General features: G+C 48.7%; 1 protein-coding gene across 3 annotated transcripts in view; it reads right to left on the minus strand.

Annotated features, from left to right (window-relative positions):
• The window catches only part of MAP2K5 (mitogen-activated protein kinase kinase 5), a 192855-nt gene that overhangs the window by 77143 nt on the left and 93444 nt on the right, over positions 1 to 22268 (minus strand). For all 3 annotated transcript variants that reach the window (XM_055002633.1, XM_055002632.1, XM_055002634.1), the window contains 2 exons: positions 19725 to 19798; positions 18653 to 18703 (listed from right to left, as the gene is read on the minus strand). In XM_055002633.1, the coding sequence (XP_054858608.1) occupies positions 18653 to 18703; positions 19725 to 19798 (125 nt within the window). The remainder of the gene's footprint in view (positions 1 to 18652; positions 18704 to 19724; positions 19799 to 22268) is intronic.

A 22268-nucleotide genomic window follows, 5' to 3' on the forward strand; every position in this document is an offset into this window, starting at 1 on the left:
GCTCAAATTCCTCCTGTGTTCGCAAGCTCCCTTTCCCTACCTCTAGCATCAGGTCCCATTATCCTCTAGCAAGGGAGGTCAATTCCCCTCCATCTACTGCCCCTCTTAGGAATAACACCAGTCCTTGTTACAAGAACGTTTCGGTACTAATGTTTACAAGTGTGTGCTTTTCCCCGCCTCACTTTATCCTGGCAGCTTTTCTTCAAACACATCAAAATGCTGAGCCCCTTCCTTGCATCTCCTCACTCCCACGTTGGGCCAGCAGCTGAGATGTTTGTACAGCTGCAGTAAATAAACAAGGACGGATGCTGTAGCAAACCTGCTTGAGTTTAAATGTTCCCAAGCTAATGTGCATTGCGATCTGCAAATAAAAGAGGTTTGGCTCACACCAATTAGCAGCAAGTTTAATACTGTTTGAGACAGAAAGGGACACAAAATAGCCAGCTAGCTCTTTTACTCCAGAGCGGTGCTCTAAGTATCGCCAAGGTCAAGTACAGTGTGAAATGCAACAATAAAGAGACTCAACGAGACTCTCCTTCCCACTGCGCTGCTAATGCACCTGTCTAGTTCAGGCACCTTACACAACGGCTCCCCCTCCCCTTCCCCCTCTGTTCTCTAATAACCCAGAGGCCTTCAGAGAAAACAAACGCGCCCAAATTAGTGCCAGTCCACCGTTCCCGAGGATGCTGCCTCTCAGCCACTAATCCCAGGTCAGGAGCTTTTAGCGCCAAGTAAATGTTAACTAAAAAAAAACACAGGCACGAGGGCCTAAATGATCTTGAAGACTCAGCTGGGGGGAGATCCCATAAGCAGGCAAACCACTGCTAACCACCACCATCCAAATCCCAAAGCAGAACAAAGACCACGCTGGGATGCCAGGGACAAGGGCAAACTGGCTAGGACTCTTGGAGGGGGGGGGGCTGGAGGGAAACGTGCTGCTGGGAGAGCAGAGCACAGAGCTATGGTGTGGGCCTCAGCACGCACACAGCATCTTGTTCAAAACTGCACTGCTACTGTGCAGCCCAGCAGATGCTTGCGCAAGCACAAAAACCCATGGATTGATAGAATCATAGGGTTGGAAGGAACCTCAAGGGTCATCTAGTCCAACCCTCTGCACCATGCAGGAAATTCACAACTTCCTCCCCTTCCTCCACACACGTCCAATGACCCCTGCTCCTTGCCCAGAAGATGGCAAAACACCAACAGGATCCCTAGCCAAACTGGTCTAGGTAAAATTGCTACCTGGCCCCAAGGTGGTGGTCAGTTCCCCCTGACTTTTGGCACGCTTCCATCAGACAAGCTGCTGATCTGGAAGAGGTTGCCTAAGAGGCTTGAGACCAGGGCTGGCCCATCCACTCGGCAAACCTGGGCGATCACCAGGGGTGCCAGAGCTGGGGGAGAGCCAAAAGAGGCAGAGGGCCTCAGGCAGCCTCAGGGGTCCAGGAGGCAGGGCAGAGAGGGAGCTGAACCAGCCTCCTTCCTATGCATGTCTAGTCTACCACAGCTACTCAGAAGTAAGTCCTGCTATGTTTAAGCAGGTAAGCATGCTTAGGATTGAAGCCCTTGCAATGAGCCAGTTGACGTTTCATTATAATTGTGTCTGTATGTTGAATGGGGGGACAGACCAAAATAATAGTTCGCCTAGGGTGGCAAAACTCCTTGGGCTGGCCCTGTTTGAGGACAGGACCCTGATCCACCTGGCTGCAGGTTAGAAGAGGGAACCGGAAAGAGCATGACCTGGGAGCCATGTCTCAAAGAAATAAGAGTCTCTAGTCCTGGATATTCACTCCCATACTGCTAAAAAAAATCCCAAAAAAACAAACCTGCAAAACACTCACAAGTGTGGGCAAATGTTTCTGGGAGACACCAGCCAGCTCTCCTGCTTTCTAGAGGGACAAGAATCACTCTAGAAAGGGATTACCCAGTGCTAGAAGACAACATCAAGGGAGGGCCTTAGCCTCTTTACCTTGTTTTTTGGCCTTCGAGGATAACTGGTTGGCCACCGTGTGTAGAACAAGATTAGGAACCAGATGGCCTGATCCAGCAGGGATCTTTCTCATGTTCTTAATTCCTCTCTTTGTAGGTGGACTAGGACTGCAACTGTCAAGAAAGGGGAAATGTGTGACATCACTTCCAGCACCAACCTGGAAGTGATGTCACTGAGTTTTCAGGATGCTTTAGGATATTTTGTAACCTCTATGGTTTTTAGAGTGTCATGTAGCTTCTGAGTTTGCGCAGAAGTGACAGTGCGTCATTGGCACAACAATGCTTTCCCCATCCATTCCCCACCCCCCTGCACAACTTTGCTAAGTGGCAGCAGGAACAGCAGGAGGTCTTCCATGACACACCTAGGGTGGATAGAGACAACCTGAGAAGAGCCGGGATGAATCCTAATCTTGGGATATAAGCTGTCAACTTTTTGTGGATGCTTTCTCCTTTCTTAGGGTGTTTCCACAGTCCTAACAAGTATTCAGCAGCTGTGGGATCCCATTTGTGAAGAACACATACTGAGGCATGTCTGGGGCATTATAAATGACGCCTATATAGCATTCACGAGCTGAACATACCAGGCCACATGTGCACCAAGACAGCATGGGAGGGCAGGAAAAGCACAGAACGTAGCTTCTTGAGGACCTTGCTTTTCATTTCTCCTGGCAGCAAAAAGATGCTTGAAGGAGCAGCGGCAGGGCTTGCAACAAGCCAGCAATGGAGCAGGCTTTCAGCAATCAGAATGTAGACTTCGAAGACCTGCCACAATCCTTCCCCACTTCTCCACGACTAGCCAAAGTAGAATTATGGAAAAAATAGTAAAAGCTGCAAAATGCTTTGCACGCAGTAAGTGAAATCCCTTCATTTCTGACCTTTTGCAGAGAGCTTAGTCCACTTTTAGGCAAATGAAAGGAAGCGGGAGGATCTTGTGGCGCAGTGTCTACTAAAATCATTTGCTCCGGAGTGGACGCTCCTGAGAGCAAGTTGCCAGCAACACAGATGTTACCAGAACTGCTCTTTATTATAATGGGGAATTAGCTGTAGCAGTCTGTAACTATTAATATTAAGCGAGGATCATAACCTATGTTTACGGAGGTCCCGATCCCAGACACTCTAGTGAAAAAGAGGCAGACAAGGAGTAAGGTCCAAACACGTGTATTGAGTGTAGCGTAAGCCTAGCTTGCACAATCATACAAAGAACATACAAGGTCTAAGAAATACAGAGTAGGAAATACAGAGACGTTCGCATTAGCTGGTTCCCAATGATGATAGGGGGAATACTCACTTATCCTGGAGCGAAGCAGAGACACAGCAGCGAGGGTGGCCCAATGCCAGCACTGGGACCACAGACGGACAGCAAGGAAGTCTGGATAGGAATGGCCTGAGCACCGAGTGGTCTGGGAGACCAGCTTAAATACCCCAAAACGTACCCTGGGGCTGGTGCTGTACTTGGTGGTTCTCACAGTTTAAAACAAAGGTTCTAATGGGCTACTGAATGGCTTAGATGGGCCACTTTAGTAATCAGATTGTGATAAGTGACACCTCAGGAAGAGGGGACAAAAGAGGGAGGGGGAAATCCAAGTGGGCTGAAAGGATGTTCCAGCGGACAGGGCTTGTCCTGATGTCATCAGCTTTGGAATGCGGAGGTTTCTTTGAGATGCATTCTCTAAGTGCTTGGGATGGTCGGCACTTAGTTCCTTCTCCGGGGCGGCTCCTAAGATATGCAGAGCGGGGCGAGGGGCTCTCGCTGCGGACGTGGTGTGCCCGCTTCGCCGAAATGGCTTCTCAAAGCAGTCTCTTCCTCTGGGTCTTCTGGGTGCCTGAGAACATGGATGCCGGCTGGGCATAGCTGGGGCTGGATAGCAGGCTGCCCGGTAGCAAGGGCAAGCTCGGCGACCTACCCGCGGGAGGCTCCAGGCGGGAACTGACCAGGGAGCGCCTAGCCAGGCTCGCTGGAGGTTTCCCCGGCAGGCGCCCGGCTGCTAGCAGCGGCTTGGGCCCATATGAGGCAGGCCTCCATGGAGGCAGCGGGAACAACACTTTAAAACACAGTCCAAAGCAGGGAACAGGCACGGTCCGTGGCAGATGGCAAAGCAGGCACGGGGAACACAGTCCAAACGCACACTGGGAAGTCCAGACACAGGTCAGGGCAGGGCTGCCCAGAAAGAGAGTCCTTTGTGCAGTTACCCAAACATGGAGTCAGTAAACTACACAGTCTATTGCAGCAGCAGGGTATTTGACACGCAGGCAGGAAACTGACACGTGTATCAGAGCACACACGTGCAAAGCAGTCTTTGTGCAGCAGTGAAACAGTAATGCAGGAAACTCTAACACAGTTCATAGCAGGCTTCAAAGCAGGGGAGGGGGCCTACTTGGCAACAATTCCCCCCCTCGGAGACCCCGGGACGTCAGGCGCGCGGGTCTCCGAACTTGACTTCAAAGGCGAGGTGGTCGGCAATGTCCGGTGGTCGAGCTTCGAGCGAAGAAGGAGTGGGAAGGGAAGGAGGGGGAGGCGTCACTCAAAAATTTAGTTTGGAGAACCACCTAACCGAATAAGTGCACTTTAGATCAGCCAATGGGCTGCAGGTCTCTGGGTTCACACCAGGGGGTGTGCTAAGTGCAATCGTCAGAATAAATAGTAATAATTCATAGCAATAGTAATTCATAGTAGTAGGCAGCAATGATCAATTCATGCATATAAATAGCAATAATTCATAATTGTGTACATTGATTAATTCATGATTGAAGGTAATTCATACGGAATTCATGATGGGTTAAAAGCACTAAAAACCAGGAGCAATTCATATACATGGATCAATTCATGGATAATTAAAATCATAAATACATAGGATTAAAAGCAGGGACAATTAAAAGCAATTCATACAGGGTAAAGTGAAATGTGCCAGCATGGCATAATTCATTGAGGGTAGGCTAATTCATAAATGGTTAAAATCATAAATACATATATGTGATTAAAAGCAATAGTTCATGAAGTCAAAAGCAGCAAGAATAAAAGCAAGTGCGTGGAAACAATTCATGAGGGGTAGGCGGCGGAAGGGCTCATGGGGGCAGAAAAATACACTCTGCAATTAAAAACCAAATCAATATGGCTGGATTAAAATCAAATTCATAGACTAGAACTGCCTCGGCGGAGGGAGTCGGGTTAAAAAGGCAATTCCTAAGGTTAAAATCAAATTCATCGGGATGAAGTTCATGGGCGCACTTGCGGTAGATAGAGGGAGGGACTAGTTCGGGGCTAAATTCATGGGAGTGAAATTCATGAAAGCAATGCAAAGAAATTCATAAAACAATAGAGCTACACAGATCACAGACGGCTCAGTCCGCAGTACAGCTGCTGGACTGGGTTGCATATATATACAAGAACAAGCAAGCTTAGTTCATGTGTTCCAAAACACACTTCCACCCCCCCTTGCTGTCTGCATCAATCCGCAGAGCAGGGTCGGCAGGCGGCGAGAAGGGCTCCAGGCACACAGTTCTAGTCCTCATGGAGGTGGCGCTGCTGGCGGTCGTTCGTAGGCAGGCCGTGGGCTGGGAGACCGAGAGATATGTCCCCCCCTAGTCCACAAGAGGGCCTCGGAGCGGTGTCCGGCAGCAAAGCGTCCATGGGGCTGGTTCAGGATCCGTACACACAATAAAATCCAAGCATAGTTCATACCAGCACAAGCAATAAAACAAACACGGGTTAAAGGAGGGTGCCAAGAATAACCATTAGGGCAAGAGGAGGTCTGGGTTGTAATGGTCCAAACGGTAGGATAGTTGGAGTTGCTGGAGCTGTCGGCGGCTCCAACAGCCCAAATAGAGTAGTGAGGCACACAACAAAACTTGGAAGGCCAAAATCACAACGATCGGGTGCAAAGCCAAATTGTAAATTCCAGTGGCAGTGGGGCTCCAGCCAAAGAGGGTTTCCCACCACGAATGCTCGCCGGTGGTCTTAATCCGCTGGACCAGATCCAAAATCTCCTTTCCGTTGTGGGACACAACCAAAGCAGTGGTGTCCCCGTCCCTCTGGATGCTCTGGAGGGTGCGGTGGAGCTGCGGGTGTGCCAGGAGCTCGTGGATTAGCTCCAGACCGATGCCGAGGGAAACTGGCTTCACATAGCGATAGATGGAGGGTGCCACCAAGATCTCTTCTTGGGTCCAGACCGGTACCGTGTAGGTGAAGTCGCAGGCTGCCACCGAAGACAGGTTGCAAAAGCAGCGATTGACTCCCGGGATCACGGGCTTGAGCTGGAACGAGTTCAGGATCACAAAATCGCAGGCCGTTCGCACGCAGGCACATCCTTTCCCAAGGTAGACCACAGCGGAGCTGTTCTCCCGGACGACCTCGAAAGAGCATTCATTGAGGGTGTCGACTTGCGGGGCTACACAGGGGTGATGAGGTGCAAAGGCTTGGTCCTGGCAAATGAAGCCGGTCTGGTCTCGATGCTGGCACCCTTGGAGGCTGACGAGCTGCCATCCGGTCGGGGTTAAGCGGGCCCAATGGTCGGGGTGGCGGGCGTAGAGGACCTCGGTGTCGCTGACTTGGAGTCCCAGAGGCACGACTGGATACACATGGAATGACTCGTGTGCACTGGCCGTTAATAAAAATAATTTAAGCTCCTGGGTGGTCGGTGAGAATGAGGAATTTACGAGAGACCACCAGGATTCAAGCTCCAGTTCTATGGGTGACAATTTGGGCATGATCAATCTTTTAATTTCCAGGGGCAAATGCCCGTCCGTGGCTTGCCGAATTAGCCCCATGGCCACAGCCTGATTTAATTGTTGGGCTTGCATACATGCCATGGCTATTGACACGTTGCGTTCAAAAGACTGTGTCCCTTTGAGCAGCAGAGAAAAGTCTCTTTCAATTTGACTCTCCCAGTTAACTAAAATGGAGCTGATCTCGTGTTGCCCATTTGAAATGGAATTTAGGGACTGCACCACCGGTTTACCTAAGTCGGAGATGCTAGTCGTGACATGGGCAAACTTATTAGCGAGAGTCTCAATATTGACCGAATCCATGATTGCTAAGCCTCCGGCTGCAGGAGCAGTCCAGTCGGCAATGCTTCGTCTGGCACGCGAGAGAGAGGGGGAGGGATCGATCCACAGTTGTAGCCATGCATTCCAACCCTTGCTACCGGCCTCCAGATAGGGAGCGCACTGCGGCAGCCTCTGGGTTATATTTAACTCAGCTAAGTCTATGCGGATCTCTTTCAAAGACATTTGCGGGCGGACTAAAACTCTCTCTCGAATGTCAGTTTTCAAAACATGGGAGCCCACTATATGCGTGCCGCCTTGGCTTAATCGTCCATTGCTAACAATCAAAGGGTCAATTTGGATGGTGTGGGTCTCCTGGGTCCGGATCAGCAGGGAGTAATTGCCTGGTTCGTGAGTCAAATTTACAAAGAGCAGCCCAAGCCGGTGAAATTTCTCTACTAGGGGCTTGGTTTGGCATTCGGGCGTCTGCTGAACCAGTGTCCAATCGGGTGGGCCATGTTTGGCTAGGTCTTCCTCCTTTACAATCCAGGTCAGGTTCTCCCAGCGCTCTATAGCAAAGGAGAGAACTGCACCTGAAGGGGGCGTGATAGTGACTGATGCAGACTCAGTGGTAGTGGTGCCTAGTAGGATGGTCATTCTAAAGGGGTCTCCTGCCTTCCATACTGCGGCCGACACTAGAATAACTTCACAGTATGGTCCGAAAGCCTCAGAGACAAATGGCGAGGTTTCGAAATTGGCAGGGGTGGTATATTTGTCTACCACCGGGACTGCGGTGGGGGCTGGCCTTATGTGGGGGAGAAACATACATGGAATCGGAGCAAGTGGTGAAACCGTATCGGTAGGCGAGTAACAGACTAATTCTTGGGACAGAGTTTTTACTCCCACACATAAAATAACAAGCTCTGGGGGTCGGATCCACTGCTCTTCACAACTGCGGAAGTTAGTGCGATCCGTGGGGGTGGTCATATTGCTTTGCTGTACAACCTTGCAGACCATCATTTCATTTCCTGCTAGGGTATTGATACATCTCCAGTGGGGGTAGGGCATTAATTTAGACGGGCGTCCCTCTATTAGGGTGCCTGCCAGCACGAGCAAACACAGGGTAGCCAGGTGCCTCATCTCCTGGCCTTCTCTTTCCTTTGTGTTGAAAATATCCTGGGGAGACCTGCGGATATAAGTACAGGTTCCCTGAGTTTCTTGCAGCAAAATGAATGAAGTAAAGCAGGGAAAAAGAAGGGTGTTTTTCTGCCAGCACTCTTACTGATTGGGGCTCGAACGAGAAGTCCCAGAGCACTAAGCGAGCCTTCCAGCTTGTTGCTCTGGGGAGCTCCTGTGCGAAGGTTTCTTTCTAAAGCGTGTATATTTCAGAGGGTAACGTCTTTACGTCGGGCAAGGGTCGGCTGCGCGTTAGGCGGGATTATGCAAACTCGCCCCAGGGGTCCCTGGGTGCCTAGGCTATGTGGCCTTCAGGTGCCCCTTGCTCGGTGGCGGGCTGTTTTTATTTTGCGGGCTGAGAGCTATCGGTCCGGCTCGGCCTGGCCTTGCCGTTTTAAAAAGAAAAAAAAACTAGAGAGCGGCTTTCATTAACTATAAGGGTTGCTGCAGACGAGGGCCCTCGCTTTAATTTTCAAAAATAGGCCTTCGTCATATATTTGCAGGACAACCAATTTTTGGAGGGACTCCCTCGGGGGGCCCCGTTTTCTGGTTGAAAAAAAAAGGTACACTGGGCGGGCGAAAAAGAAAAATACACTGAGCGCAAAAAGAAAAATACACGGAGCTACACGGAGCACGAAGCATATGGGTGTGGGGTACTTTTAGGTTGCCCTTACTTGGGGTGCCTGGCAGGGCTTCATTATGACTTCAATATGTCTCCCCCCCTTCTTTTCCCTTGTGCGGTACGGGCAAGGGAAAAGATTACGTGGGGCGGGCGGCTGCTGGCGGAAAGGGCCGAAGTGGAGCCGAAGGTGCTCGGCAGCGTTTATCGAAAAGTGGCGGAGGCGGCCGAGATCTGCGGGCGCCACTGGGTCTGGGTTATTCGGGGGTCATTTTGGCGCGGGGGATCCTGGCTATGTAAATGAGGTACGCTGCCCCTTGCGCGTGGCGAACGTACCCCAATAACATATTCCAGAGGGTACATATTTACAGAATACTGGCGGGTCTTTTACTTTTGCACTAAAGCGTACTAAGTGGTGGCGCCGTATAGCAACTCACCATGACGGGTATGAACATTAGTAAAAGAGGGATGTTGGGCTATCTGGGGGACCTTTTCCAGGGGAGGCACGGCCCTCAAAGCCAAAGCCGACCATCATGCGAAAGCGTGGGTCTGGCAGGTGAGACCCCGAATCTACGTAGATGCGGGATCTTCACTAGCACGGCGGGTGAAATGTTTTCAAATACAGAGATCACCTTTATTGGTGTGTCTCCAATATTGGAAACGCATTCACTTTTGGGCTAAAGCCTCTCCAAACACTTTCACACAGCAAATCTCTTTTGCCTGTGCAATTTTTTTCCCGAACATGCGGCTTACAATCCAATTAAGAATCACTTTCGGTGGTGGTCCCATTTGGCTTTGATTGCCGTGTCTTTCCCAAGGGTCCCAACTGTGGGGCCCGCCTAATGAAGTTAAAGAATAGAACTGACAAGAAATAACAAAAACACTAAATGATTATATGAAACCAAGTTGGCTTTTTATATCTAATTTCAAAAGGGAATTGGGCTTCAGGTTTACACACACATAAAGTTAAGACTGCACAACGAAAAGGGACGGGGGCTGCAGGGACTTGAACTCAAGTCTCCTTAAGGTGGCTTTTCCACTCCTGGTTCCAATCCCATCCAAATTCTGACAGGGAACCAGTGATTACATTTATTTGGGCTTACTTCAGCCTGGGAGAGGACAAAAGGACGAACTGGGAGGAGGTCAGAGTCCTGGTCTGGCCAGTTTTTCCATTTCAATGAGGGGTGGGGGTATAGCGCTGAGTGGGAACAGTCTGTTTTAGATGCTGCTAGCAACTGGGATTCTTTCTGGAATTTGCTCACTTGCATTATTACATTCCTGACTGCACTTACTGCTGGAGGCTCTACCTTTTCATTAAGTTTTGGGCTTGAGCCTTTTAAAACATGGAAACAGATACACAAATGTCTCTGAATTAGCTCAAGCACTACTAAACCACACAGGCACAACATGAGGTTTTCTTCAGGGGTGTTAGTCAGGGAAGGCTGACAGAAAGCTATTTGGTGTGTAGTTGCAAGCACTGGATTCTCAAAGCAATTTAATTCTTTTAAAGGAACTGCATTTTTACTTTTATTTACCTGTTCTTCAGGGCCATTGCAAGAGGGCACAGTCACGGTGGTCTGTGTATAGCTTGGCTGGGGGCAGTCTATGGGAGCCAAGACAATTCCTTGGGGAATGACTTTTAAACTCTGCACATGCTCAGAGGCTAAAGTGAATTCTGGCTTCTTGGGCATGGGGGCTGAGGCAGAAATTGGAGGCAAAGGTGACTGACTACCTGTTTCACTGCCTTTGGCGGGGCGGGGTGCTGATTCAATCACTGATTGTTCCTCTAAAGTCTTTAATCTGGCCTCAGTGAGTCTCTGGGATTCCAGGAGATTTTGCATCAGGGTTTTTAAAGTGGCAGTTTCATTATTCTGGTTCTCCAGCAAAGTCTGCATGTTAAGGAATTTATTGTGGAGCTGCTCTTTCTCTATTGTGCAAGCATTTAATTTTTCTTTTAATTCCTCATTCTCTTTATTAAGATCATTTATTTTTAAATTCTGTTCCCTATTTACACTTATGAGTTCATGGATTTTATTTTGCAGCTCTGCCAGGTTTCTTTCAGAGGTGTCTGGCAAAGTTGGTGCTGGGTTCTGGGTGCGAATCACCCTTTGGAATCTTTCCTTCTCTCTTTTAAGTTCCAAGCTATTTTTAGTTCCCGGAGGTCGAAGGCTAGCCTCAACCTTTGGTTTTCTCCCACGGGCAGTTAAGTGGGGAGAAGCACGTGTGACCCCCGGGCATCCCTATTGGAAAAAGGGGTTCCCAGCTGGTGGCGGCTCTCCTCTTACTGTAGCCACTGGCTGTGCATGTTGGGGAGGGCCTTTCGCAAGGGTGTCTAGAAGGGCGGAGAGAAGAACTGAAGTGGGCTGCTGGTGGAAGAGCTCCATGTCTGCCCCATGATCCTTGAGCCGCTTCCAGAGTTCCCAGCGGAGTGAGTCCCTGGTTGGCGGCGGGCCGCCTAGGTCAGAGGGCTCCTCATGGTCCTTTGGCTGCGGTCTCCAGGAGTCAGCCTGACTTGGGGGAGGGTAGACCTGGTGATTGTAGGGGTGAGGTGTCCAAGGGGGCGGGGGCGCCGAGGGCAGTGCAGGTCTCCAGGGCTCAGAGGGTCCCTGTGGGGAGGAAGGGTAGTGACTGGGGGTGGGCGCAAAGGTTACTCCTGGACGGGAGTCCCTCTGGCTGCGGCCCCGAGTGAAGCTACCGCTTCTCCCACGCAAGATGCCACCTCTAGGCTCCGAGTACGAGCTATGCCCTTGGGGCCGATATTGGGAGTGGGGACCATGGTTGGCATACGTGACTGTGTTGATGGGCTCACTCTCTTTCCTATGGGGGGCCGGGGACTTCACATGGCGGATGGCGCCGGTTTCTCGCAACAGGCCAGCAATGCTTCTGATGCGAGCCTCCAGGTCTCCCCATGAGATGCTCCCGGGCTCTACTCCTGCTAGTGCTAGGCGGGTGGTACTATTGAGTCCATCTAAGACTGCTCTCCTGAATTCTAAGTCGTCGAAGTCCGGCATGTCGCTCAAATCTAAATCTACCTCGTCTGCTAGTTCAGCTAGGAGCTGTTTCCTGGCTAAATATGCCTCTGGATCCTCTCCGGGTTTTTGAGACTCTGCAATATACAGGGCTTTTAAACTCTTGGTGGGCCACAGGAAGGCGCACAACTCTTTCATGGCACCATACTGACTGCGAGTGGCTAGTCTCCGGTTAGAAATATATGCGTTGAGGGAGGTGACTATTTCGGGGCTGGCACAATGGCGAGCCAGCTGAGCTACATCGGAGCCACTGGCGGAGGGCTGGGACATGGTCACGTGTGCAAACCATTGTATAGCTGAGTCTCGGTTCAGGGGTCCCATGCGGTCCGCTATGGCTTGGAGCTCATCGGGCCTCCAATTGCGGGTTTCCTTAACGACCCGGTCTGTTTTCCTGCCATCCTCGTCCATGGATACAATTTCCTTAGTGGCTATTGGATGGAGGGGCTGTGGGGCTTCCTCGGGCTGGGGCGATTGAGATGCCCAGCTATCCTTACTATCTTCTGGGAGGGCCAAGAGGGCTGCGGGATGCACGGCGGAAATTACGGCCTGCTGCATCCCCAGGTGCTGTTTTAGGGCCTCTAGCTCCCTCTTACAAGCGGAATGATCAGCGGAGGTTACCTTAGAGTGATTGTGTTCTGCCATGAACTGGGCGGCATGGGTTAGCTTAGCGATTCTTTCCTGTCCTTCGATTACTGCATGCTCAGCCATGTCGGCACGAGCGGTGGCCGCCTCAGCCTTGTGCTGGGCGTCCTGGAGGGCGGTGGTTAATCCTTGTTTTTCCAATATGAAATTGACGCGTTCAGCGCGCCACTCAACTGCCTTTTCCTCATGGTCTCTTTCCTGTTCGGCTAGTTTGGCCCTGAGACTCTGTATTTCTAGGTGCAGGGCGTCCTGTTCTCGCTTTGCTTTTTCCTCTAGCTCCTTCCTCTCTTTGTCTTGGGCTAATCTGAGCCTCTCTATCTCCTGCTCACTATCTTCCTGCGCTATATGTAATTTATTTATCAGGGACACGCTGTCCTGTAGGGCAGTAAAAAGTGCCCAAGCTCCGTATCTGTCCTTCTTGCTCGACTTGGGTTTCTCTTTCTCACAAAAATCTTGAAAGGCACTTCTGACTATCTGGAGCGGGTCAGGTCCCTTGAAGGAACCGGCTTCCCAAGGGCAATCTCCCTTCTTCACTAGCCACTTCTCCAGGCGGGGCACGGTGGGGTTTGCCCGGTACATTTTTCTTTTTAGTTTAAGGCTGATCTCGGGGGAGGTTAAAAGAGTGGATCAGCGACACCAGGGGTGGGGCGATTAAAGCTGCTCAAGGGTTTTAACAACTTCTTCCTCTCTATGTCCCTTTTGGGAGGTTTATCCTTCCCTCAGGTCCTCAAGGGTTTTTACCAGGGGGTTTTAAGGTTCTACTTTTAGGGTTAAAGGGTATTTTAGGGTCCTACGCTCAATCCTTCTCCTCTGGGGGAGAGGGGAAAATTCCTATTCCCGTTTCAAGCTTGCCTACAAGCCACGGGACCAGGAAAAGTTTACTGGCTCAGAGGGTGCTCTCAAGCTCTCTAAGTCCAAGAACCAAAAACGCTCAGTGCTTCCAAGCCTCTGCTCAGAAGCTGCAAATGCTCTCAAGCTCTCTGCCCAAGAACTAAACTCAAAGTGTCCCCAGGCCTCGTGCTCAGAGACAAACGGTTAAACTGTCTCCAAGCCCTGACCAAAAGACTAAATGCGCTCAAGGACTGCCACTGCACGTCCCCAAGCAAAAGTGCTCAGGAGTAACACTTACTGTACTCCCAAGCGGAAAAGCGCTCAAGAGTTCGAACAACTCCCAAGCAGGGTTCGCCCACGAGTCTGACTTAAAACTCGCAAGCGGAAAGGCGCCCAAGAGTCTACCTTAAAACTCTTAAGCACGGTGCGGCCGGCTGCCGCGGGGCTTCAGGAACCTGGCTTCAGATTCCCAAAGCTAACTAACTAAACGGACTAACGATCCCTTCACGTTTCCTCCGGAGCGGGGATTGAAGCCTAAGTGCTGGCAGGAACGGGGTTTGGACGGACTTAGGAGAGACGGGGGAGGGCGGAAAAGAATTTTATATGTGCTGCTTCAGGATATATATAAATCTATAGAGCCTGCTTCTGGGATCCCACCCACATAGACGCGTTTAGGCGGCCCGGAAGGTGGCCAGGAACTTCACCAGTTCAGAGGTCCTCACCCACAGTACACCGGTTATAACGGCTGGAGGGCCTCGCGGTGCACCACAAAAGGCAAGTAGTCCAAAGCTGGCTGAAGGAGGAAATGGGGAAAAGCCAACCCACAAGATAGAATTGCTCGCTAGAGCCACACACACTCACACTTTTTAATTCCCTGAGCTAAATTGCACTCTTTACACAGAGGTCTGGAAAATTTTCCTCTAAGTCAGTTCGCCGAAAACACGCGTGTCGACTCACGTGTATTCACACGAACTGGGTTATGCCCGCATTCTCCACCAGTAAACTGTTACCAGAACTGCTCTTTATTATAATGGGGAATTAGCTGTAGCAGTCTGTAACTATTAATATTAAGCGAGGATCATAACCTATGTTTACGGAGGTCCCGATCCCAGACACTCTAGTGAAAAAGAGGCAGACAAGGAGTAAGGTCCAAACACGTGTATTGAGTGTAGCGTAAGCCTAGCTTGCACAATCATACAAAGAACATACAAGGTCTAAGAAATACAGAGTAGGAAATACAGAGACGTTCGCATTAGCTGGTTCCCAACGATGATAGGGGGAATACTCACTTATCCTGGAGCGAAGCAGAGACACAGCAGCGAGGGTGGCCCAATGCCAGCACTGGGACCACAGACGGACAGCAAGGAAGTCTGGATAGGAATGGCCTGAGCACCGAGTGGTCTGGGAGACCAGCTTAAATACCCCAAAACGTACCCTGGGGCTGGTGCTGTACTTGGTGGTTCTCACAGTTTAAAACAAAGGTTCTAATGGGCTACTGAATGGCTTAGATGGGCCACTTTAGTAATCAGATTGTGATAAGTGACACCTCAGGAAGAGGGGACAAAAGAGGGAGGGGGAAATCCAAGTGGGCTGAAAGGATGTTCCAGCGGACAGGGCTTGTCCTGATGTCATCAGCTTTGGAATGCGGAGGTTTCTTTGAGATGCATTCTCTAAGTGCTTGGGATGGTCGGCACTTAGTTCCTTCTCCGGGGCGGCTCCTAAGATATGCAGAGCGGGGCGAGGGGCTCTCGCTGCGGACGTGGTGTGCCCGCTTCGCCGAAATGGCTTCTCAAAGCAGTCTCTTCCTCTGGGTCTTCTGGGTGCCTGAGAACATGGATGCCGGCTGGGCATAGCTGGGGCTGGATAGCAGGCTGCCCGGTAGCAAGGGCAAGCTCGGCGACCTACCCGCGGGAGGCTCCAGGCGGGAACTGACCAGGGAGCGCCTAGCCAGGCTCGCTGGAGGTTTCCCTGGCAGGCGCCCGGCTGCTAGCAGCGGCTTGGGCCCATATGAGGCAGGCCTCCATGGAGGCAGCGGGAACAACACTTTAAAACACAGTCCAAAGCAGGGAACAGGCACGGTCCGTGGCAGATGGCAAAGCAGGCACGGGGAACACAGTCCAAACGCACACTGGGAAGTCCAGACACAGGTCAGGGCAGGGCTGCCCAGAAAGAGAGTCCTTTGTGCAGTTACCCAAACATGGAGTCAGTAAACTACACAGTCTATTGCAGCAGCAGGGTATTTGACACGCAGGCAGGAAACTGACACGTGTATCAGAGCACACACGTGCAAAGCAGTCTTTGTGCAGCAGTGAAACAGTAATGCAGGAAACTCTAACACAGTTCATAGCAGGCTTCAAAGCAGGGGAGGGGGCCTACTTGGCAACACAGATGCAGGGCATGAAACCCTCTATGCATTTTTACCTCTCGAGGCAACATTTCGGAGTCATTCCCGCACCAGTAGACAGCAGGGCAGCCAGGAGACACCTGATCTTTCACCAAAGACGTCCCTTTGTAAACATTATACAGCAGGGAGGTTTACATAGAGCGGGCCAGAGAAGAAATCACTTTAAACAATAAGGTACAGATGCTCTGGCAAGACGGAAAAACTGGTGCCCTGCTTTTTGGGAACGGAGGGCAGAGAAATAGCATATATTGTGTTTATCCGAGACGAGTTTCTCCTTGTACAAAATTAATGAAATGAAGTTTAGAGACATATGGAGCACTGACTCTATTAGCTGCATCTACTTTGTGTTACAAGCTCTTCTCAGACTGGTCTTGCTTGAGCTGAGTCAATTGGCTTCCATTGTTGGCATTTCATTCAGCCCCAGGTCAGCGCTCTGAACAATATAGACACTGTAAGGGGCCTACAAAACAGTTACATCTGCCCATTTCATCCCTGTTGCGCCAGATGGAATGGGATACTGTTCTGCCCCTCTCTCTTCATTCCTCATATTATATCATTTTTGGTTTTTTTTAGATTAAACTGAAATATCTGATGACTGGAAACAAACTCCTTCAAGAAGCAAAGCAGTCCAAACAGAAGAAATGATGAAATTATGTGCAGCTTTAATCCTCACTTTTTCAATTAACAGATGGATGAATCACAGTCATCCGTAAACAATAAGAAAAAAAGTAATTTCTTTAATGCACACCTGGGAAATAGATGTGTAATCGAGGTTTGTACATTAAAAGGAATAATACAATTTAATTATTACAGCTATTTCAAGCCATCAAGAAGAGGAGCTGGTTAGATAAAATAGTTCGTTTGAAGTCCCCCCCGCCTTCAAATCAGAGTGTTGTAGCTCTTTGAGATTAGAGAGGCAGCAATCAGCAGAGGCAGGCTATCAAACATAGTACATTCAAGCTCTTTTATACACTTCCCCTTCTTTACTTCTAGAGGTTAAATGATGTATACACCTTGGTCCAAAAAATACTAAGCAAATCAATGACTGGGAAAATAGCTAAGAACGCAATTTAAGATGCCTCATGTTCTCCCTGGGAGCAACACAGAGTGCAAGAAGCCTTCTTTCTCTATGCAGAACGAATGTAGCATTGAGGAGCCCAGCTTCAACGCCACTCCTGTGAGGGTGCATGGTCGGCCAGAAGTGCTGACATCACCACCAGCCCTCACCTAACGTACAGGAAGGGCTCGGGAATGGTGCATGGATGGTGATGGACACATCACTGGAGTGCATCCAACCTGAAAACAGGCACCACATCAAATCATGCCTATATCATACGCAGTTTCAAAATTGTCTTATTATATCCTCTTCTCTCAAAATATCATAGGGCTTTGTAGTCTGGACTTTGAGAACAGCAACTAAGTAGTCGATCTGGCCGCAGTTGCTAAAACCCTTCCCTTTCAGCTTATGATTCTTCCTGGTCGATTTCCAGAGTCCCCAATATCTGTGAAGCACGCATTTATTTGTTTATACCTCACCCTCCCCAGTTCAAAGGGGCTTACAACTGTTACACATTAAACACACTCTCAAGGAAACCTCAAAACGTTATACAATTATAGTAGATATTGAACAGTCCCCACCTAGGGTCAGATCAAAAAGGACCTTGTTACATGTCTGCTTTTTAATGCTAATGTAAGCATTACATGCTTACATTAAATATTCAGAGTGTGTATAGTCCTACAGGTTAGTGGTGGTATTTTGAATTGAGTCTAGAAAGAGACTGGGAGCCAATGAAATCCTTTAAAAATGGCAATAGGTGTTCCCTATGGCCACATCTTGGATCCTCTGAAGTTTCTAAATCATTTTCAAAGGTGACTCCATGTATAGCATAAAGGCGCCATCTGGAATTTTAAGAGCACGAATAACGGTGACAAATCGTCTCCGGTATTGCCAAAGTCATACAGGGCCTGGATTTTAACGAAATCGCCTTCAGAAGCCATTCCTCTACTCCAGAGCTCCCCTTTTGCTACCACATGGGCATTTTTCCTTGCAGGAAATCGTTGATTATGATGACTAGAGGTTTTTTCGGGGCCATTTCATGCTGGATCAAAGGAAACCTCTTTCAATCCAAACCAAAAGTGGAAATGCAGGCAGAGGATGCTCTGTTTGCAACCAATATAGAAAAAGGGTGGAGCCAAGCATCTTCAAAATGACAGGCTAAACTCGGCACTTCGTTCTCATCCCCCTGATAGGCCCTTTTTTCTTGTCCTAGATGAACTGGGAAAGAGAAATGGAAAGGAGGGTTGCCAAGCTGAGCGGGGACAGCATGATCTCTGTTACATCTGCTTCTGCACAGGTGTAAAGGAGTTAAGAATGACAGAGATGGGGATGAGATTAGCAGTGAATAGCATGGGGACAGGGCACATGGATGCCATTCTAGTCGGCTCCTAGTGTATTTGCTGCTGCTGCACCGCCCACCCCAGGTGGATGCAGCCCCTGTTAACTGAAGGACTCCACACCAAGTCTGCCCTGTCTAGTGAAGCAAACGGGCAAACTCTGAAGACAAGGGCATGCACCAGGCCGTTCTCTTATGATTCTGCATTTCAAAGTTCTATATCAAAACCCAGGGCTTTTTTTCAGCCAGAATGCGGTGGAACAGAGTTCCAGAACCTCTTGAAAATGGTCACATGGCTGGTGGCCCCGCCCCCTGATCTCCAGTCAGAGGGGAGTTTAGATTGCCCTCCGCACCACTGGAGCGGCATGGAGGGCAATCTAAACTCCCCTCTGTCTGGAGATCAGGGGGTGGGGCCACCGGCCATGTGACCATTTTCTCCGAGGGCAACCCACTGAGTTCCACCACCTCTTTTCTCAGAAAAAAAGCCCTGTCAAAACCTACTTACTAAAAAAATGTACATGGCAGTAAAATAACAAGCCACCAAGCAGTCCATCAAAGGCTTTTCGTTTGTCTCTACATAAAATGTACTTACCGCCATATAAGCATTTGTCCCAACATACGTCTTGGCAATGGAATTCACCAGCTATCAGACAAAACAGTCTGTTAGAACCATATAAAGATAATGTGGGAATAAAACGGGCAATTATTCCTCATTTAACCTACAATCATCCTATAGATAAATCAGCTAAAAATTATATAACAGGGTGGGAAGGGGGGCAGGGAAGAAAAGACAACAAATTTGTCTGTGAAGACATTAAAATGATTAAATCCTCCTTTCCCTTTGCACAAGAGCCCTAATTTAAAACAAACATAGCACTGCAAGTTTATGGCAGATAACCTTAAAGACAATTCCCATTTTAAGCAGGATGCTTAGAGCTTTTATACCACTACCAACTAGTTGGATATAAAAAGTCGATTGGAAGTAGGGTTTTTATTTTATTTTATTTTCCTCTAGCAAATCAGCTCTCCTCCCCCCACTGTCAGCTGGCTCAAGATGTGAATAAAGCCACCTTCATTATCAGGCTGGAATGAACACTAAATATGCTGGAGGAACAACAGACTTTGACAACGTCTAATGCGGCAGTGACCTTCTCTTTGGTCCTCGTGTTTGGCTGGGAGGAAAGGTGGCTGCAATTCAATTCAACACTACAGCAAGCTCATGGGTCAGTATCACAGAGGTTCTCAGGGGAAACCCAAAATGGAAATTAATTAAAATTTGTGCTGCACACTGTTGAAGCCCACCACTATTGTTGCTCCCAATATTAATTTTTACCGTGGGCCAGTCGGGCTCCCTAGGCGCTCCTCCCGTTCTGCCCTCCCTTTTGTTTGGTCCAAACGCTTTCAGAGCCAAGCTGCATATCAATGAAGTTTGCTATTCGTAAGTAGTAATTACAACATCAGCAGTTTTTACTGTCATTAAACAATGAACAATCATATTCTGATGAAGAAAAGTGGCCAGGAGATTAAAAGGATGAATCACACATTCCCAGTAGAGGTAAGGTTGTTGCAAGGGCCTCTGTTGGTCTCGTGGCAACTCCGGAAAGTGAAGCGAATTGGGGGGGTATTAAGGGGAGGGAAGGTTGGGGAAGTGGGATGAAACATACCTGCGTGCTAACCCCAAAATCACATAACTTGACCTGGCCTCTCGTGTTCACCAACATATTTGATGGTTTTACATCTGCATCAGATACAGGGAAAGAAAGGGAGCAAAGCGTTATGAAAAGCAAAAGAGTTTTTGCTTTTACATTAAATGTATCCTAATGAATGCAAGGCCCAGCAGATTGCTTTTGTTAATTCCTAGCTGAGTGTCCCGAGGGCCCAGGGTGGTGTCACAATATTTTTTGAAAAAGCAAGCCAGATAAAGCCTGTATTATGAACCATACACAGAAATACTGCATTCAGACCTGAATTCGAATTAACTTACAATTCACCACAGAAAGGGTCTACAACCAGTTTTATCTATGATACCATTTTCTGATTGCTTTAAATAAGTCCAAAGCCAGACAGAGATCATACAGTCCAGCACGTCCCTCCCAACCACAGGCAGCCATGTCCCCAGAAAGCTCTTCAAGCGAGCCCAGACACTGTTGTTTGTTTGCTGTATCCATTATGCAGTTATGCTACCTCTGTACATGGCAGCTCAATTCAGCCACCATGGATAACAGCCACAGATCCACCCAACACAAACTTGTCCAATCTTTTGTAAAAGGCATCTGTGGCAGTGAACTCTAGAAATAAAATCAACAACGAACAACAGCTATTATTATTATTTAGATCTTTATCCAGTCCAAGGTACACAGAGCAGCACCATTTTGACCTTTGTGTGGTAGGCACGTTATTATTTAACAGTTCCAGAAACAATGCCATGGGATAAATAGATACAAATTCACAAAGACATAGCATTAGCAGGAATCCAATACAACATAGTGATAAAGTCTATGGTTCCTAACTCATTAGCGGATCACCTGAGATCCTCTCCCTACAATTCAGCCCTCCTATCTGAATAAAAAGCCTTTTTGAGTAATTTGGTTTTGCATCATATGCGGAAAACCAGGAGAGTGGGGGCTCTCCTGACCTCCTCAGGCAGGCCATTCCACAGGGCAGGGGCCACCACAAAGAAAGCCCGTGTACAGGCTGCTGTTGATTTCACCCATGTGCAGGCTGGCACCTGCAAGAGATCCTATTTAGAAAAGCGAAGCTGCTGTGGAGGAGCATAGGGAGGGAGGTGGTCCCATAGGTATCCCATAGATAGGTTAGGATAAGAGATGGGTGAGACCAAGGACCCACAGAAGAAAGAGAGGGAAGAGTGGGAATCTGAACCCAGGTCTCCCCAATCATAATCAGCCACTCTGTATAACAACAACAACAACAACTGTGCTTATATACCGCTCTTCTAGACAGATTGGTGCCTCACCCCAAGTGGTGAACAAGTTAGTGTTATTATTACCTCTACAATACAGCTGGGGAGCTGGGGCTGAGAGGTGTGGCTTACCCAAGGCCACCTACTGAGATCATGGCAGTAGTGGGATTTGAACCAACAGAGTGCTGATTTGCAGCCAGACCACTTAATCACTGTGCTACAGCAGCTGTAACGGTGTACAGCAACAATTACAGCCGTGTAAGAAAACTGGCTGCATGGTGTGGACACTGCTTCCTTTGCCAGTCCTGAACCATAGTTGCTGTCAAAACTGTATTGTGACAGGTACCAGAGAGGTACGTAAATAGGACTGTAGCGTAATGGAATGGTTTAGGAGGATGCGTTCTTAAAGGGTACAGGATTGCAGTCTATTGTACTACATACTGTACGTACTGAATTTTGCGTAATATGTTTTCTGCATTGTTTATGGTATGCCATTTGTTAAACTGGCTTTTTTTGGTCTGCACTATCTAATTTTGTAATCCTAGTAGTTGGCTGCAACTTGACGGCATTTCCCAACACCATCAGTCCTATTGCATTGTCTTTTGGATGTCTTATTCTGTTTGCATCGTTTCTGTATTTTGTAATCAGCTTTCAGTCTCAGCAAGAAAGGGGGGGGGCGGTAATAAATGAAGTAAATAAAAAAAGAAACTCTGTGGCTTGGATCTTAAAGATACCTTTAATATAATGCCATGCATCAATGCTCCCTTGAGTTGCTTCCTCCCATCCACACACACAGTTCCTCATACTGTGTTGGAACTTGGAAGTCACTCCCAAAGTTACCTAAAGATCCAGATCTAAGAGCCAAAGCTACAAGTGACGAATGACACTTGTCTGGCAAGTGAACAAACTCAAGTGTATTCCTCCCTGTTCACTTGCCATTCACTTGCGCTCCACTTGATCCGGTGGAGCGCAAGTGAATGACAAGTGAACAGGGAGGAATACATGTGAGTCTGTTCACTTGCCAGGCAAGTGTAATTCGTCACTTGTAGCTTGGCTCTGACTAGATGGAAGGCATGGGGGCAGAGGAGCAAGAAATGTGGGGCGTGCACAATGGCCCCCACAAGCCCTTTGACCTAAGATTTTTCAAATGATATGCTTAATGCTTTTATCAGCCACACTGGGGACTTTATCAATCAGTTTTTTTTAAGAGGTAGTAAAATGTCTTTACTGGGAATTAACTGCTGTCCTCTTAGGCCTATTCCAGAAGCTACAAATCTGCTTCTGCAGT

The sequence above is a fragment of the Eublepharis macularius genome, chromosome 18 (assembly GCF_028583425.1).
Source record: "Eublepharis macularius isolate TG4126 chromosome 18, MPM_Emac_v1.0, whole genome shotgun sequence".
Taxonomy (NCBI): Eukaryota; Metazoa; Chordata; class Lepidosauria; order Squamata; family Eublepharidae; genus Eublepharis; species Eublepharis macularius.